The sequence below is a fragment of the Macaca thibetana genome, chromosome 8 (assembly GCF_024542745.1).
Source record: "Macaca thibetana thibetana isolate TM-01 chromosome 8, ASM2454274v1, whole genome shotgun sequence".
Taxonomy (NCBI): Eukaryota; Metazoa; Chordata; class Mammalia; order Primates; family Cercopithecidae; genus Macaca; species Macaca thibetana.
Window position 1 is genome coordinate 90,664,556 of NC_065585.1, and position 18,785 is coordinate 90,683,340.

The following is an 18,785-nucleotide window of genomic DNA, read 5'->3' on the forward strand; positions in this document are numbered from 1 at the left end:
CGGGAGGCAGAGCTTGCAGTGAGCGGAGATCGCACCACCGCACTCCAGCCTGGGCGACAGAGCGAGACTCCGTCTCAAAAAAAAAAGAAAAAAAAAAAATAGAATGCTAGTCAAAATTTGCTACAAAAGAACATTATATATGTATAAAAGGGTTAAACCATCAAGAAGATATAACAATCATAAACATGTCCATGCCTTACAACAGAGCCCCCATATATATGAAGCAAGAACTGACATAGTTTAAGGGTGAAATAGGTGGTTCTATAATAATAATTAGAAACTTAAAAATACACCTCTTTGGCGAGGCGCAGTGGCTCATGTCTGTAATACCAGCACTTTGGGAGGCCAAGACAGGTAGATCACCTGAGGTCGGGAGTTTGAGACCAGCCTGACCAACATGGAGAAACCCTGTCTCTTCTAAAAATACAAAATTAGCTGGGCGTGGTGGCGCACGCCTGTAATCCCAGCTACTTGGGAGGCTGAGGTAGGAGAATCACTTGAACCCAGGAAGCGGACATTGCGGTGAGCCAAGATCACACCATTGCACTCCAGCCTGGGCAACAAGAGTGAAACTCCATCTCAAAAAAAATCAACAACAAAAAACCCCCACCACTTTTATTAATAGATAGAACGGTTAGAGGATCAGTAGGAAATACAGAACTTAAACAACATTATAAGCCAATTAGACGTAGTACATACAGTACACATCACCCATAAGAATACATATTTTTCCAAAGTGTACAGGGAACATTCTCCAGAATTATTATGAGGGAACATTCTCATATGTTAGACAAATTAAATGTCTCAATTTTTTTATTTTCAATTTTTTGGCAGAGTCTTTCTCTGTCACCCAGGCTGGAGTGCAGTGGCGGGCTCTCAACTCAATGCAACCTCCACCCCCGGGTTCAAATGTTTCTCATGTCTCAGCCTCCCAAGTAGCTGGGACTACAGGCGCACCACCATGCATGGCTAATTTTTGTATTAGTAGAGACGGAGTTTTGCTATGTTCGTTGGCCGGGCTGGTCTCGAACTCCTGACCTCAAGTGATCTGCTTGCCTCAGACTCCCAAACTGCTGGGATTACAGGCATGAGCCACTGCACCTGGCCTCAATAAATTTTTGTTTTTATTTCTTTTCTTATTTTACCTTTCTTTCTTTTCTTTTTTTTTTTCTTGAGACGGAGCCTCGCTCTTGTTGCCCAGGCTAGGGGCAATGGTGTGATCTTGGCTCACTGCAACCTCTGCCTCCAGGGTTCAAGCGATTCTCCTGCCTCAGCCTCGTAAGTAGCTGGGATTACAGGTGCCTGCCCCCATGCCCGGCTAATTTTTAGTATTTTTAGCAGAGACAGAGTCTCACCATGTTGGCCAGGCTGGTCTCGAACTCCTGACATCAAGTGATCTTGAGGTCAGCCTCCCAAAGTGCTGGGATTATAGGCATGAGCCACCATGACCGGCCTTGTTTTTATTTCTTTATTTATTTTGAGTCAGGGGTCTTGCTCGGTCGTCCAGGCTGGAGTGTAGTGGCACAATCATAGCTCACTGCAACCTGTGTCTCCCAGACTCAAGTGATCCTCCCACCTCGCCCTCCCCAGTAACTGGGAGTACAGGTACATGCCACCATGACTGGCTATTGTTTTTATTTTTATTTTTTTAGTACAGGTGAGATCTCACTATGTTGCCTCCCTATGGTGGTTGATCTTGAACTCCTGAGCTCAAGCAATCCTCCTACCTCAACCTTCCAAAATGCTGGGATTACAGGTGTGAGCCACCATGCCCAGCCAAAGAATTTTTAAAAATCATAATCATACAAAGTATTTCTTTAACTATAATGTGATGAAGCTAGATATAAACAACAGAAGGAAAAAAGGAAATTTCACAATTATGTTGAAATAATACACTCATACAATTTCAAAAAGAAATCAGAAAATAGAACAATATTTTGAGACAAATGAAAACAAAGCTATGACATACCAAAACTTATGAAATGCAGTGAAAATAGTGCTCAGAGGGAAATTTATAGCTCATGAAAAAGAACAATCTCAGCCAGGCGTGGTGGCTCATGCCTGTAAATCTCAGCACTTTGGGAGGCTGAGGAGGGCGGATCACCTGAGGTTAGGAGTTCGAGAGCAGCCTGACCAACATGGAGAAACCCCGTCTCTACTAAAAATACAAAATTAGCTGGGCGTGGTGGCACGTGCCCGTAATCCCAGCTACTCGGGAGGCTGAGGCTTGAACCCGGGAGGTGGAGGTTGCGGTGAGCAGAGATCATGCCGTTGCACTCCAGCCTGGGCAACAAGAGCAAAACTCCGTCTCCAAAAAAAAAAAAAAAAAAGAAAAATCTGACATTAATTACCCAACTTTATGCCTTAAGGAATTGGAAAAAGAGAAGAAAAGTAAATCCCAAGTGTCAGAAGGAAATTTATTAAAGATTAATTAGAGGCAAAAGAAAAGATTAGGGCAAGGAACCGTGGCTCATCCCTGTAATCCCAGCGCTTTGGGAGACCAAGGTGGGAGGATCTCTTGAGCCCAGGACATTGAGGTTGTAGTGAGGTATGATTGTGCCACTGCACTCCAGCCTGAGTGACAGAGCAAAACCCTGTCCCAATAAAATAAAAATTAATAAAAGATAATATAATATAGATAACAAAATAAAATAAAATACCAAGAATAAATTTAGCCAATGAGGTGAATTTAGCCAAGAGTTGCACAATGAAAACTATTTTATATTGCTTAAAGAAATTAAAATAGATCTAAATAAATGGAAAGATATCCCATTGTAATGAAATAATAGACTTAATATTGTTAAAATGGCAATGGTCAATCTTCATGACCTTGGATTTGCAATTCTTTCTGAGATTTGACACCAAAAGCACAAGTAATAAAAGCAATATATGAATTGGACTTTGGTAAAATATAAAGTTTATGCATGAAAGGTCAATATCAAGAGACTGAAAAGAAGCTGGGCAAGGTGGCTCACACCTGGAATCCCAGCACTTTGGAAGGCTGAGGTGGGAGGATTGCTGGGGTTCAGGAGTTTGAGACCAGCCGGGGCAACATAGTGAGACCCTGTCTCTACAAATAATCCAGAATTAGCTGGGCATGGTGGTATGTGCCTGTAGTCCCAGCTACTCAGGAGGCAGAGGCAAGAGAATTGCTTGAGCCCAAAAAGTGGAGGCTGCAATGAGCTGTGATCACACCACAGCACTCAGCTTGGGCAACTGTGAGACCCTGTCTCAAAAAAAGAAAAAAAAGACTGAAAAGATAACCCACAAAATGGGAAGGGAAACAATGCTTGCAAAACATATTTATCTCAAGGCTCTAGAGTCCAGAATTATATAAGAACATTTACAACTTAACAACATAAACACAACTCAGTTAAAACTTGGGCAAAATACTAGAATAGACATTTCTCTAGAGAAATCATAGACGGCTGGGGGAGGTGGCTCATACCTATAATCCCAGCACTTTGAGAGGCCTAGGTGGGCGGATCACCTGAGGTCAGGAGTTCCAGACCAGCCTGGCCAACATGGTGAAACCCTATGTCTACTAAAAGTGTGAAAATTAGCCAAGGGTGGTGGTGCTCCCTGGTAATCCGAGCTACTCAGGAGGCTGAGGTGGGATAATTGCTTGAACCCGGGAGGTGGAGGCTACAGTGAGCCGAGACTGCGCCACTGTAATCCAGCCCAGACAACAGAGTGATACCCCATCTCAAAAAAAAAAGAAACCATAGAAATGGCCAACACACACATGAAAATATGCTTAACCTCATTAATTATTAGGGAAATGCAAATCAAAGTCACAATGAGATACCATTTCTTACCTCATCAGATAATTAGAGTTCTAAAAATGAACTAAACAGTCTGGGCACAGTGTCTCACTCCTGTAATCCCAGCACTTTGGGAGGCCAAGGTGGGTGGATCACCTGAGGTCAGGAGTTCAAGACCAACCTGGCCAACATGGTGAAACAGCATCTCTACTAAAAATACAAAACATTAGCTGGGCATGATGACAGGAGCCTGCAATCCCAGCTACTCCGGAAGCTGAGGCAGGAGAATCACTTGAATCCGGGAGGTAGAGGTTGCAGTGAGCTGAGATTGCACCATTGCACTCCAGCCTGGGCAACAAGAGTGAAATGCCACCTCAAAATAAAATAATAACAATAATAAGAAAAAGGACAAAAACAGTTGTTGACAAAGATGCAGAGAAGTTGGAGCCCTACTATGTTTCTGATGGGTATGTAAAAATGGTGCAACTGCCATGGAAAACAGATGGACAGTTCCTCGAATTTAAATGTAGAATTACCATGAAACCCAACAATTCCACTCCTAGGTTCACACCCAAAAGAACTGAAAACAGGTGTTCCCACAAAACTTTATATAGGAATGTTCACAGCTGCACTATTCACAAGAGTGAAAATGTGTAGTGAAAGGCGGGTGGAAATAATGCTTATGTCCATCATGTGATGAATGAATTTTAAAAATGTTATCTGTATACAATGCAATATTATTCAGCCATAGAAAGGAATGAAGTACTGACACAGCTACAACACAGGTGAACCTTGAAAACATGCTAAGTGAAAGAAGCCAGTCCGAAAAGGTCACATATTCTAGGATTCTATTTATTAAATATGTAAAATGTTCAGAATATTCAAGACTGTAGAGACAGCCAGTTAGTGGTTGCCAAGGGTTGAGGGGAGAAAGGAATCAGGAGTGACTGCTTAATTGATACTGGGCTTCTTTTTGAGGTGATGAACATTTTTGGAAAACTTTTGGGGACTATCGAGTGGTGATGGTGCTACTACATTGTTATTGTTAGAAATGCCACTGAATTGTACACTTCATTTTATTTTATATTTACTTATTTATTTATTTTTGAGACGGAACCTCGCTCTGTCACCCAGGCTAGAGTGCAGTGGCACAATCTCAGCTCACTGCAACCTCTACCTCCTGGGTTTAAGCGATTCTCCTGCCTCAGCCTCCCGAGTAGCTGGGATTACAGGCGCCCATCACCAGGACGGCTAATTTTTGTATTTTTAGTAGAGACAGGGTTTCACCATGTTGGCCAGGCCGGTCTTGAACTCCTGACCTCAGGTGATCCGCCCACCTTGGCCTCCCAAAGTTCTGGGATTACAGGCGTGAGCCACTGCGCCCGGCCGGAGATCTTTATTTTTAAACATAGGTGTCTACAGCTATACATTTCCATCTGAGCGTTGCTTTTGCCATATCCCATGCACACTGGGTATGTACACACCAGGCCTTTACACTTTAAAATAGCTAAAACAGGCCAGGCGTGGTGGCTCACACCTGTAATCCCAGCACTTTGGGAGGCCAAGGTGGGCAGATCACCGGAAGTCAGGATTTTGAGAACACCCTGGCTAATGTAGTAAAATCCCACCTCTACTAAAAATACAAAAATTACCAGGGCGTGGTGGTGGGCACCTGTAATCCTAGCTACTTGGGAGGCTGAGGCAGGAGAATTGCTTGAACCTGGGAGGCAAAGGTTGCAGTGAGCCGAGATTGCACCACTGCACTCCAGCCTGGGTGACAGGTCGAGACTCTGCCTAAAAAAAATAAAAAATAAAATAAAATGAATTAAAATCTAAGAAAATAGTTAAAATTTGTCTTAGACAAGGTAGCATGAAAAAAGAAAACTAGTTACAAGCATAAATTTTGTGTTATGTGTATTTTACAGTAAAAAAAAAATCAACTGATTCTTTGGGAAAAAAGAAAAATGACAGAATTATTAGAATAAATATACAAATCCACATCATAAAGGGAAATTTTTACATACTCATTAATTGAGGCATCGAGCAGACAGCAAACAGGGATGTAAATATTGCAACATTTTCTGTAGAAAACAATTTTTTTCTGTGTGTTCTTTTTTAGAACACATAGATATACATAAAAGTTGACAAGACAGGCCGGGCGCAGTGGCTCACGCCTGTAATCCCAGCACTTTGGGAAGCCAAGGTGGGCAGATCACCTGAGGTCAGGCGTTCAAGACCAGCCTGGCCAACATGGTGAAACCCCGTCTCTACTAAAAATACAAAAAATTAGCCGGGCTTGGTGGTGGGCGCCTGTATTCCCAGCTACTCGGGAGGCTGAGGCAGGAGAATCGCTTGAATCGGGAGGCAGAGGTTGCAGTGAGCCGAGATCGCACCACTGCACTCCAGCCTGGTCAATAAGAGCAAAACTCCGTTTCAAAAAAAAAAAAAAAAAAATTGACAAGATAAATCTCAACAAATACTAAAATTTAAGCTGGAAATTAATAATAAAAAGATAACTTTAAAATGAAACGAAATAGGGAAACGATCCCAATACTTGTTCCCTAAATGAGTGAGTCAGAACCAGGAAAAACCTGTCATCTCAGTATAGAAAGAACATTATTAGGTGGTGTACTTTGATGAATGATAGTTACGTGGTGTGGGGAGTTATACCTGCAAATAGCATGAGTTGGTAGTGAAGGGTTTAAGTGGGGAAAGACTTTTTGGAGGAGCCTACATTCTCCACTATGAACCCTGTCACAACTTAAGTCACCTTCCTCTCTGATCCTCAGAAGCTGGTGGGATGCCTTGTGTAATTTCTGACCAGAAGGTTTCTGTCAACTGTTCTTCAACTATTCAAACTTCCTTTCCCAAGACTGGGTCTCAATACTCCAGGAGCTCACGAACGATTTGACTTTTATTTATTTTTTGTTTTTTTTGAGACGGAGTTTCGCTCTTGTCGCCCAGGCTGGAGTGCAATGGCAGTCTCGGCTCACCGCAACTTCCGCCTCCTGGGTTCAAGCGAATTCTCCTGCCTCAGCCTCCCGAGTGGCTGGGATTACAGGCCACCATGCCCGGCTAATTTTGTATTTTTAGTAGTGACGGTATTTCTCCATGTTGGTCAGGCTGGTCTCAAACTCCTCACCTCAGGTGATCCACCCGCCTCGGCCTCCAAAAGTGCTGGGATTACAGGCAAAATCGCTTGAACCTGGGGGCCAGAGGTTGCAGGGAGCCGAGATCGCGCCACTGCACTCCAGCCTGGCGACAGAGCGAGGCTTGGTCTCCAAAAAAAGGAACTCTTAAAACGACTAACTCCGTAACCTAATTTAGGGGACGCGGGTTCCGTTTTTCCCTGTAGCAGTCTCCTATGGAGAAAGTGCTTGGCTTCCCACAGACTTTAAAACCTGCCAAAGTTCCATGCTCGGAATCTGCCCCTGTTTCGAGCTGCTTGGGCCTCCGTGGGTTCTAAAACTTCGGGCTGTCAGGAGGTAACCGAGGGCCGAAAACCCGCCCTGTGCGGAGGCGGGGCCGGAGGTGAACGCGCAGCAAAACCTGGCATCTTCCATGACCCTCTAGCCGGAAGCCACGCCTGCCCACTAGCCCGACGCCCGCCTGGCGGGAACCTGGGCTCGCCCCCTCCCAGCGATCTGCAGTCAATTGGTAACGCCTGCATGTCGCGCGCGGTGTTCGATTGTCGCTGCCTGGGGAGGAGGAGCTGCTGCCGCCGCCACAGCCGCCGCCGCCGCCGCGGGCTTGGTTTGTGAGGAAGGGAGCCTAGGCCGGGGCCTGCGGTGGTGGGGCTTGCCGCGCGCTGGGGGTCGCTCCTGCCGTGTCCTGCGTTCCAGCTTCGCCCACTTCCCCTTGCCAGCGGGCTGGGCGCGGAGAAGACCTGCCGGAGCCATGGAGGACGAAGTGGTCCGCTTTGCCAAGAAGATGGACAAGATGGTGCAGAAGAAGAACGCGGTGAGCGCGGCGAGAGGCGCGGGCCAGGAGGGAGGCCGAGCCGCGGTCCGGCTCTAGGGCCCCCGGCTCCTTCTTCCTCCCCTTCCCCTGCAAGCTCTCGTCTGGGAGCCGGGCCCGTGGCGCCCGCGTCCCCTGGGAGGGTGTCCGGGCCCAGGGTGTCGGGTCCCGCGGCCACCGGCGATTGGACCCGCTCGTTCTTGTATTTCCAGTTCCTCCTCGCTGGTGCCGTGTAATAAACCTAATCGATTTAGGGATTAGGGCACGCTCTCCGTTGACTTTAAACTTTTGTGGTAGTAAAACCTTGGCAATTTAGCTTAGGAATTGAAGCGTAGAAAGTCCTCAGAATTTGAAAGAATGGACTCTTCCGTGATCTGTGGCCAACATCTAGAAAGAGCATTAAATAGAGGCTTGTGATCGGTATTAGACATCAGGCTGGTAAAATGTAAAACTCTTGTATCTTATTTTTGAAGAGGGCTGAACATTCGCCTGGTTATCTCAGCTGAGCTGCATGTTTGCTTAGCGATTAAAAAGGTAAAGTGTGCCAGTTTCTTGGCGAGTTGCTAAACGTTTTATAAAAAGCGGGTCTTGTCCTGTCGTAATATACAGAAGAGTTATGACTAAAGCACGCACATTCACCAGAATCCTGGTAGAGGGATTTGGACAAATCATATTGTTGGGTATTATTTAAGTGATTTACTGTTAATACTGATGACATTTTCTTGTTATTGATGAATGTTTATGTGAGCATGTCCTTTTGTGGTTTGTAAGAAGTCGTCATACGACTAGTTTCTACAGTTTGCCCATTTGTCCCTTGATTCAGTCCTTGATTTCAGTCCCTTGATTCAGACTCATCTGTTCTCAGCTAAACTTATTTTTTTGAGACAGAGTTTCACTCTTGTTGCCCAAGCTGGAGTGCAATGGCTTGATCCGGGCTCACTGCAACCTCCGCCTCTCGGGTTCAGGTGATTCTCCTGCCTCAGCTTTCCGAGTAGTTGGGATTACAGACGTGTGCCACCACGCCTGGCTAATTTTTTGTATTTTTAGTAGAAACGGGGTTTCACCATGTTAACCAGGCTGTTCTCAAACTCCTGACCTCAGGTGATCCGCCCACTTCGGCCTCCCAAAGTGCTGGGATTACAGGCGTGAGCCACCGCGCCTGGCCTCTCAGGTAAACTTCTATAATTGTCTTCACCTAACTTTGTTTCACCACGTTCGGCACATTTTCGTCATCAATGTACCCGAAATAATTTTTCTTCCATCTATGAAGTAAATTTCCATGTCAAACTAATGTGAAGAGAAAAGGGATGTTCTGATTTGTACAGCACTTTGGAGTTAAAAAGCATCTGCTCAGAATTCTTTTGTGACTCACACAGAGCTGTGAGTACATAAAGGGCATCCATTTTACAGATTAAGACACTGAGAGGTTAGGTACTACTACTTAAATTAAGTACTGTGTAGTTTGGAATAAGCCAGGACCCAGGTTTTCTTCAGGACAGCATGCTTTCCACATGACAGCTAGATCAGGAATTAGTGCTAGCACTAAATACATAAGACTTCAAACATCCTCTGTTCCCCTTTTTCCTTTAACAGGTGCATTGCCCAGTATTTCATTTCATACCCTGTTAATCTGTATTTGCAAATTTTGGCCTTTTAAAGTATTTCCTGTTTATTTTCTGTTCTAGATATTACCAGTGCCATTTTTTTCCCCCATTGATATGGCCCTTCATGTCCCACTTCAAATTCTGGTTATTTGGTAGGTTATCTGGTTATTGTAACATTTTCATTATTTAAACTGGAAAATTTTTCTCTGTGCCTGGAGATCCCCAGACTTGCACAGTAGAAGCTCCCAGGGAAAAAAGCCATTTGTTGGGTAATTTTCTCTCCAACTTAGGCTGTAATATGTATCCTTTAATCATCTAATGCTTTAGATGTTTGCTTGATTTTGTTTCTTCTAATAGGTGTTTCTTAAAATGAGTAATTTTTTAGTGGGCAAGTGTGGAGAAGATAAGTTCATATTTATCTGCAGTTCTCAAATCATCAACAAATTTTCAGATCTTTTGTAATGAGCCTGGAAGAGAATGAGAACAAACTCCACAAATAATCCTCAAATCTAAGTTTTCTTCTCAAATCTAAGTTTTCAGGTAGTTCAAAACTTTTCCAATATGAAAACTTGCCTCCCAAAAAGAAAAGTACAACTGACTGGCTTTTGTACTTTTGTTTTCCCCAGCATTTTCTCTGCCTGTCCTCTGGAAGTTCAAACAGGCTGATGAAATACAGAGAAAGAGAAATGGTTAGAATGACACTCGTCTTTTCCCCAAATACATCATCGGCCCGCAGATGGCTTTTTAAGTGTTCAGTAATTCAGTAGAATGTGTTTTAGGGATTGTAGAATTATGGTATATTTGTTTCTCTTTTTTTCTGTAGTTTTCAGATTTTTCTCTCAACTTTTTAAATGTTTTATATTATGAAAAAGTTAACTTTTTTCCTTTTTCTTTTCTTTTTTTTTTTTGAGACAGTCTCAGTCTGTTACCCAGGCTGGAGTGCAGTGGTGCAATCTTGGCTCACTGCAACCTCCGCCCCCCAGTTCAAGCCTCTCTAGTAGCTGGGACTACAGGTGTGCACCACCATGCCTGGCTAATTTTTGTATTTTTAGTAGAGATGGGATTTCAGCCTATTGGCCAGGCTGGTCTCGAACTCCTGACTTCAGATGATCTGCCCGCCCCGGCCTCCCAGAGTGCTAGGATTACAGATGTGAGCCACTGCGTCCAACCTGAAAAAGTTAAGTTTGAAGAGTAATAGTTATCAAAATTGACAAATTTAAGTGCAAATTTAGATATAATTTAAAAAAATATTTTAATATGCTGCTGCTTTACCTGAATAATTTTGTTTTACTAAGACCGTAGGTGTCACACTTAACTAAAATAAAAACAGCTTACCATTTATTGAGCTATTACTCTGAGCCAGGTATTCTGCTAAATACTTACCCACCTTATTCCATTTATTCCTCAGGCAACTTTGCAAGATGAGTATTATCCTCATTCTGAAAATGAGGATGCTAAGTATTTAGAAAAGTTAAATGAATAGTTTTAAGCCAAATAGCTAGTAAGTGGCCAAGTGAAGATGTGAATCTAAATCTATTTTGCTCCAAAACTAGTACTACTCTGTTAAGCTACAGTGTCTCTCCAGAAGACCCTTGCCTCTGTTTTTGAACCATGCATGGATACAATTAAGTGAATATAAAATCAGCAAGTAAGAGTGTGAACTTGCTGTTTTGGGGCAGGTGTGTTTCCCTAGATACCTAGATCAATATCCTGACCCTAGTTCTACCCAAGATGTTGTCCCACATGTGTACTTGATCTCAAGTGCACATGACCAAGCCACAGTGAACTACAGAAAGTAGTTCAAAATTTTTAGGTATTAGCTGTTTTCTGCTTAAGCTTTTGTCTCGTCACTTTGATTTGATGTCGGTAACCGAGACTGACTCCTAATGTGTGTTCAAATCCTGGCTTTTCTGAACTCTAGCTGTGTGATTTTAGGCAAGTTCTTTGTCATCACTAAAATGTTTTTCGTCATGGTAAACTGGAGATAATTTCGTAAGGATTAAGTGAATATAAAATGCTTCTAGTGTAGGATTGTGGGCCTAAAGGATGTAGTAAGGCCTAAAAAACAATCTGAGGTTGCCTTTCTTTGTAAAGGATTCATTTAGATTATAGAAGGAGGATTGAGGCAAGGACATAAAGTTTTGAAGTTCATGGAGAGATTTTATGGGTAGTGTTGAGGTTTATTTATTTCTTTAATTGAAGGCTCAAGGTTGAGTGGAATTAAATTGCAGGGAGAGAAATTGAAATTAGATGTTAGAATTTCCTAGGAGCTGGGATACCTGAAATATTTATTTACATTTCCAAGTACCTGAGTTAAAACAGCAACTGCAACAAAACTTTCATATCTATATCAGTTAGATTAATTAGCATAAGTCAAAATTTAGAATGAGTACACAATTTTTAATAACAGCTTTATTGAGAAATAGAATTAAATTCACTCTTAAAGTGTAGTTGACTCTTGAACAATGCAGGGGTTGTGGTGCTCACACCATCCCCCCTCCCTACCTGCATGCGGTCAAGTAGTATAACTTTTGTAGTAGTATAACTCATTCTGTCATGTCACTCAGGCTGGAGTGTGGTGGCATGATCTTGGCTCACTGCAACTTCTGCCTCCTGAGTTTAAGCAGCTCTCCCAGCTCAGCTTCCCGGGTAGCTGGGACTACAAGTGTGTGCCACCACACGCAACTAATTTTGTATTTTTAGTAGAGATGGGATTTTGCCATTTTTCTCAGGCTGGTCTCAACATCCTGATCTCAAGTGATCCACCTGCCTCAGCCTCCCAAATTGCTGGGATTACAGGCGTGAGCCACTGAGCCCAGCCTTTTTGGGGTATTTTTTGTAGAGATGTGGTTTCACCATATTGCCCAGGCTGGTCTAGAACTCCTGGACTCAAGTGATCCGCCTGCCTTGGCCTCCCAAAGTGTTGGGATTATAGGCACTCAGCCTGGGCGAAAGAGGGAGACAACATCTCAAAAAAAAAAAAAAGGAAAAGAAAATAAAATCGTAAAGGAGAGAAAATATGTTTACTGTTGATGAAGTGGAAATGGATTGTCATAGAGGTCTTCATTCTACTTGTCTTCACATTGAATAGGCTGAGGAGAAAGGAAGAGTTGGTTTTGTCATCTAGGGTGGCAGAGGTGAAAGAAAATTCTCAAGTGGATCTGTGCAGTTTAAACCCATGTTATTTGAGGGTCAACTGTTAATTCAGTGGCTTTTAGTGTATTTACAGTTTTGTGCAACTATTACTACTGTATAAGTTTAGAACGTTTTCATCACTGCAAAAAGAAACCCTGTACCTATTAAGCAGTCACTGCTCATTCAGCCCTCATGTGCCCCCACCAATTTCTCAAACTCCTCTGACAGCCACTAATATACTTTCTGTCTCTGTGTGTTCGCCAAAGCTGGAAATTTTCTCTCAGTGAAATTATACAGTATGTGGTCTTTTGTAACTAGCCTCTTTTGCTTACTGTAGTCTTTTTTTTTTTTTTTGAGACAGAGTCTTATCTTGCTCTGTTGCTCAGGATGGAGCGCAGTGGCGCGGTCTCGGCTCGCTGCAACCTCTGCCTCCCAGGTTCAAGCAGTTCTCCTGTCTCAGCCTCCCGAGTAGCTGGGACTACAGGTGCAAGCCACCATGCCCAGGTAATTTTTGTATTTTTAGTAGAGACAGGGTTTCACCATATTGGTCAGACTGGTCTCAAACTCCTGACCTCAGGTGATCCACCCGCCTCACCCTCCCAAAGTGCTGGGATTAGAGACGTGAGCCACCGCGCCCAGTCTTAGTATAATCTTTTAAAGGTCAGTTCATGTTATATTATGCACCAGTATTTTATTACTTTTTATTGCTAAAAAAGTACTCCACTGTACTGGTGGATACACAGTACCACAATTTTTTTTTTTTTTTTTGGAGATGGAGTGTCACTCTGTTGCCCAGGCTGGAGTGCAGTGGCGCCCTCTTGGCTCACTGCAACCTCCTGCTCTAGGGTTCAAATGATTCTCCTGTCTCAGCCTCCCAAGTAGCTGGGATTACAGGTGCTTGCCACCTCGCCTAATTTTTTTTTTTTTTTTGGAGATGGGGCCTTGTTCTGTTGCCTAGGCTGGAGTGCAGTGGCGCAATCTCGGCTCACTGCAACGTCCGCCTCCTGGGTTCAGGCGATCCTCCTGCCTCAGCCTCCTGAGTAGCTGGGACTACAGGCACGCACCACCACGCTCAGCTAATTTTTGTATTTTAGTAGAGGTGGGGTTTCACCATATTGGTCAAGCTGCTCTCGAACTCCTGACCTTGTGATCCGCCTGCCTCAGCCTCCCAAAGTGCTGGGATTACATGCATCAACCACCCTGCCCAGCCTGATTTTTGTATTTTTAGTAGAGACAGGGTTTCACCATGTTGGCCAGGCTGGTCTAGAATTCCTGATCTCAGGTGATCTGCCCGCTTCGGCCTCCCAAAGTACTGGGATTACAGGTGTGAGCCACTGCACCCCACCACAGTTTGCTTATTCATTCATCATTTGGTGGACATTTGGACTATTTCAGCTTTTTGGCTGTTATGAATAATACTGCTAAAAACATTCCTGTACAAGTGTTTGTGTAGACATATGTTTTCATTTCTGTTGGGTGTATACCTCGGAGAATAATTACTGGGTCATATAGTAACTATGTTTAACCTTTTGAGGAACTGCCAGACCTTTCCAATGTGGCTGCACCATTTTACATTCCAACTAGCAGTGTGTGAGGATTCCAGTTTCACGTCATTTTCACCAATATCATTTGTCTTGATTATAGCTTTCCTAGTGGGTGTAAAGTGGTATTTCATTGTGGGTTTGATTTGCATGTCCCTTGTGATTAACAATGTTGAGCATCTTTTCATTGCTTCATGGCCATTTGCATATCTTCTCTGGAGAAATAAATGTCTGCTCAGATCCTTTGCCCATTTTTAAAAAAAGAGTAAGGTCTGGCTATGTTGCCCAGGCTGGAGTACACAGTGGCTTTGCCCATTTTTAAATTGGGTTATCTTTTTATTACTGAGTTGTAAGAGTTCTTTATATTCTGAATACTAGACCCTTGTTAGATACGCAGATACCGTCTCCCATTCTGTGGGTTGTCTGTCCACTCTTGGTCATGGCCTTTGAAGTATAAAAGATTCTAATTTTGAAGAAGATGAATTTATATATATTTTTTCTTTTGTTGCTTCTGCTTTTGGTGTAGTTTAACTGCAAATTTGAGATGACATAGTAATATAAGTCCTGGCTTTATAGTGATGTTACTGAGCTATAACTCAAATATCTATAATTCATTGGTTAAGAAAATAGATAATGGGCCAGGCACGGTGGCTCAAGCCTGTAATCCCAGCACTTTAGGAGGCCGAGGTGGGCAGATCACGGGGTTAGGAGTTCAAGACCAGCCTGGCTAACTTAGTGAAACCCCATCTCTACTAAAAATACAAAAATTAACCGGGCATGGTGGCGGGTGCCTGTAGTCCCAGCTACTTGGGAGGCTGAGGCAGGATAATCGCTTGAACCCAGGAGGTAGAGGTTGCAGCAAGCTGAGATCATGCCACTGCACTCCAACCTGGGTGACACAGTGAGACTCTGTTTAAAAAAAACAAAGATAATATCTTAATTTTTAAACCTTGAAATCTTATAATAATGCCTATGAAGAAGACACTATTGTAGAAGAAGTAACTGTTTTACTTGATTGAGCTTAAATATGCTCACTGAAAAAGCCGGCTTATGGCCCTTGGAGATTATTGTTATGGTAGAAATAAGTAATTATTTGTATATCTTTGTACTCCTCACCAACCATCCTATGTGTCAGACCCTCTATTTTGATACTTCATCTGTGTAATGTTGCCTCGTTTGACTGTTGTAACTACTCCTCAAGGTTGGTGTATTATGGTCACCTACATATAAAGAAACTGAAGCTTGAAAAGAACAAGTAACATTACCAAGATCTTGTAGTTAGCAAATGTCAGAGCATGGATTTGAATCTAAATCTGTCATATATGTATACCATATTCTTAACTGTAAATCCCTATTATTCCCTCCTTTTTACATCTCCTTGAGGAGAGGGATGTTTGTATCCTACATGGTCTTGAGTATACCAAGCACATAGTACAAGTTTTTGAATATCATGGTTTATAAAATCACTTTTTTTTTATGTTACCAGATAGGAGCACCAACAATGTAATAAAATAGTGTGATAGCTGTAGTTTATCTTTCAGCCAGTAGTGTGAACTAAATTTAGCTCTGGAAATTAAAGAAGAGCCTTTCTTTCTCTTGCATCATCTATAGGAGATGCTACAATCTCATAGACTTGACATGTATTCTTTTCTTTTCTTTTAGTAGAGGTAGGATCTCATTCTGTTATCCAGGCTGGTCTCGAACTCCTGGGCTCAAGTGATCCTCCTGCCTTAGGCCTCCCAGAGTGCTGGGATAATAGGCTGAGCCATTGTGCTTGGCCTAGACTTGACATTTAGGCGATGCTTGAGGAAGGCTAAAATACAGCTTCTTGTTTGATGGTACTAGTTACCTGAGTTCACAAAGGAGTGCTGCCACTGGTGCACTGCTGGGGAAAGGGCAGCAATATAAGGGTCAGGCGACTAGTTCATGTCCTTACTACCCATCAGTATGACCTTGAGCAAGTCACTTTCCTTTTCTGGGTTTAAGTTTCTTTTTTGTGTGTAATTAAGAGTTTGAAATAGATTATCAAAGATTTCTGTTTGTTTTAAAATTCCCTGATATCAGAAAGGGTTTCAGTCTTGCTCACTGCTGTATCCCCAGCGCAGTAGATCTTGTTACATTTGACATTACTGGAGTAGATCTTACCTTTTCTAGTTAGTAATCATAGGACCTTGTGCAAGTTTCTTGACATATTTCCTCATCTGTAAAATGGAGATAATAGATACTTGCTTCTATAGGGTTTATAGTGAAGGTGGAATTAAATCTATGTAAAGTATTTAACAATGCGAAGCACGTAGTAAGACTCAAAGTTTGTTGTCACCGAATTAATGTATGATTATCTGTTTTGCATTTCACTCATTCCGATCATCATAGTTATTTCTTTTTGTCTGTCTTTTTTTTTTTTTTTTGAGATGGAGTTTTGCTCTGTCATCCAGGCTGGAGTGCAGTGGCACAATCTCGGCTCACTGCAGCCTCCACCTCCTGGGTTCAAGTGATTCTCCTGCCTCAGCCTCCTGAGTAGCTGGGGGATTCCAGGCATCTGCCACCACGCCTGGCTAATTTTTGTATTTTTAGTAGAGATGGGGTTTCACCATGTTGGCCAGGCTGGTCTCGAACTCGTGAGCTCAGGTTGATCTGCCCACCTCGGCCTCCCAAAGTGCTGTAATTACAGGCATGAGCCACCGCGAAGAGCCCATAGTTATTTCTTAAAGACCTGTCAGTGAAATATTTACTTGAATTGGTTGGAACACAGTGCAATTTTCAGAAAGGTCATAGTTTTATTCCATGAGTGTTCCTTTTAGCTTTTTCTTCCAACCATGGCCTCACCAGAAAGCTGAGTAGAAAGGGAAAGTAACAAAATTAATGCAAATATATTGCCTCTACTTGGAAAACAATTTAAACTATATGTCTTGTTGCTGATATGTTAGAAGAAGCAACTTAATACTTAGGAAATCCTGCTTTTTAAGGAACTTCTAGAAGTGTGATTCTTTATCCTTTTTAAGTGATTCTTGGTCAGAAGTAGATCAGAAATCCTGGAAATATGGATAGAAGAAAAATGTCAATGGTAGAGAATACAGGCCCACAATCTGTTTTTTTTTTTTTTTTTTTGGTGGTGGTGGTTGTTGTTGTCGTTGTTTGTTTTTTAATTTTTCTTTTAGACATGGAGTCTCACTCTGTCCGCACGGGCTGGACTGCAGTGGCATGATCATGGTTCATGTAATCTCAAGCTTCTGATCTTTTTTTTTTTTTGAGACGGAGTCTCGCTCTGTTGCCCGGGCTGGAGTGCAGTGGCTGGATCTCAGCTCACTGCAAGCTCCGCCTCCCGGGTTCACGCCATTCTCCTGCCTCAGTCTCCCGAGTAGCTGGGACTACAGGCGCCCGCCACCTCGCCTGGCTAGTTTTTTGTATTTTTTAGTAGAGACAGGGTTTCACCATGTTAGCCAGGATGGTCTCGATCTCCTGACCTCATGATCCTCCCGTCTCAGCCTCCCAAAGTGCTGGGATTACAGGCTTGAGCCACCGCGCCCGGCTCAAGCTTCTGATCTCTAGCAGTCCTCCCGCCTCAGCTTCTGGAGTAGCTAGGACTACGGTCATTGTGGCCAGTTAATTTTTTATTTTTATTTTTTGTAGAGAGGGAGTCATGCTGTGTTGCCCAGACTTCTACAGTTTGTTAATCAAAACCCTTAGGGTCTGATATATTTGGTAATTCCAGATTTTATAAAGATAATTTAGTACATACATCATATATTACATAATACCCCCAGCAGGATTTGGGCACTTCAGCAACCAGACATTAACATTTCTTTTTTTGTTGTTTGAGATGGAGTCTCACTCTGTTGCCCAGTTGGGAGTGCAGTGGCAAGATCTTAGCTCACTGCAGCCTCCACCTCCTGGGTTCAAGCAGTTCTCTGCCTCAGTCTCCTGAGTAGCTGGGATTACAGGCACCTGCCACCACACCTGGCTAATTTTTGTATTTTTAGTAGAGATGGGGTTTCACTATCTTGGTTAGGCTGATCTTGAACTCCTGACCTCGTGATCCACCCACCTTGGCCTCCCGAAGTGTTGGGATTACAGGTGTGAGCCACCCCGCCCGGCCTTAACATTTCTATAGTCAGTTGTAATATTCACATTACATGGCATAAATAGAACACAAATAGCTTTACATGTGTTGTGATTAGGTTTAGCTGCCAAATGAGTTTACCTATGAGAAATCTAGAAATCTTTCGCTTTTCAAAGGTTTTTGGTCTGGGAATTTGCAGATAAGGGATTAAAGACTTCATTTACCCACAAAAATGTCATACCTGTAGAAATTCTTGTTTAATAATATGTTTTAAGTCAGTGTTAGATTTCTTTTCCAACAACTTTAATGTTTTACTGTTTCTAGATGACTCTAAATAGGAAGAATTTATAGAATTTTAAGATCAGGAGAGATCTTTAAACAGCAAATAATTAAAACATTATTTATAATAACATGTCATAATTTCTATTGAACTTAAATTTTTATTTATGAGGTATTGGGTTAAATTAAAATAATGTAACTTTTCGTTACCAGAATAAAAGCTAATGGTTTTATTCTCGAAGGCCAAGCCTTATGTCTGTCACCTTTAAATGAAAAATTACATGACTAGAAGCGTTTACTTGATTTTATATTTAAGAAATGAAGTGATACTATGAGAGTCTTTGCTCGCTTTTGCCTTTGGCATGTTTAATGAGGGACATGCTATGTTTCTTTCTGTTTTTTTGGGGGGGATATCCTGTATTTCATTGATTTATAGGGTGCCTGT

General features: G+C 42.6%; 1 protein-coding gene across 1 annotated transcript in view; it reads left to right on the forward strand.

Moving 5' to 3' along the window:
* The first annotated feature begins 7,262 nt into the window (after positions 1 to 7,262).
* Positions 7,263 to 18,785, forward strand: part of TCEA1 (transcription elongation factor A1) — a 58,717-nt gene continuing 47,194 nt past the window's right edge. The window contains exon 1 of the mRNA XM_050801817.1: positions 7,263 to 7,724. Within this exon, the coding sequence (XP_050657774.1) occupies positions 7,662 to 7,724 (63 nt within the window). The 5' untranslated portion in view covers positions 7,263 to 7,661. The remainder of the gene's footprint in view (positions 7,725 to 18,785) is intronic.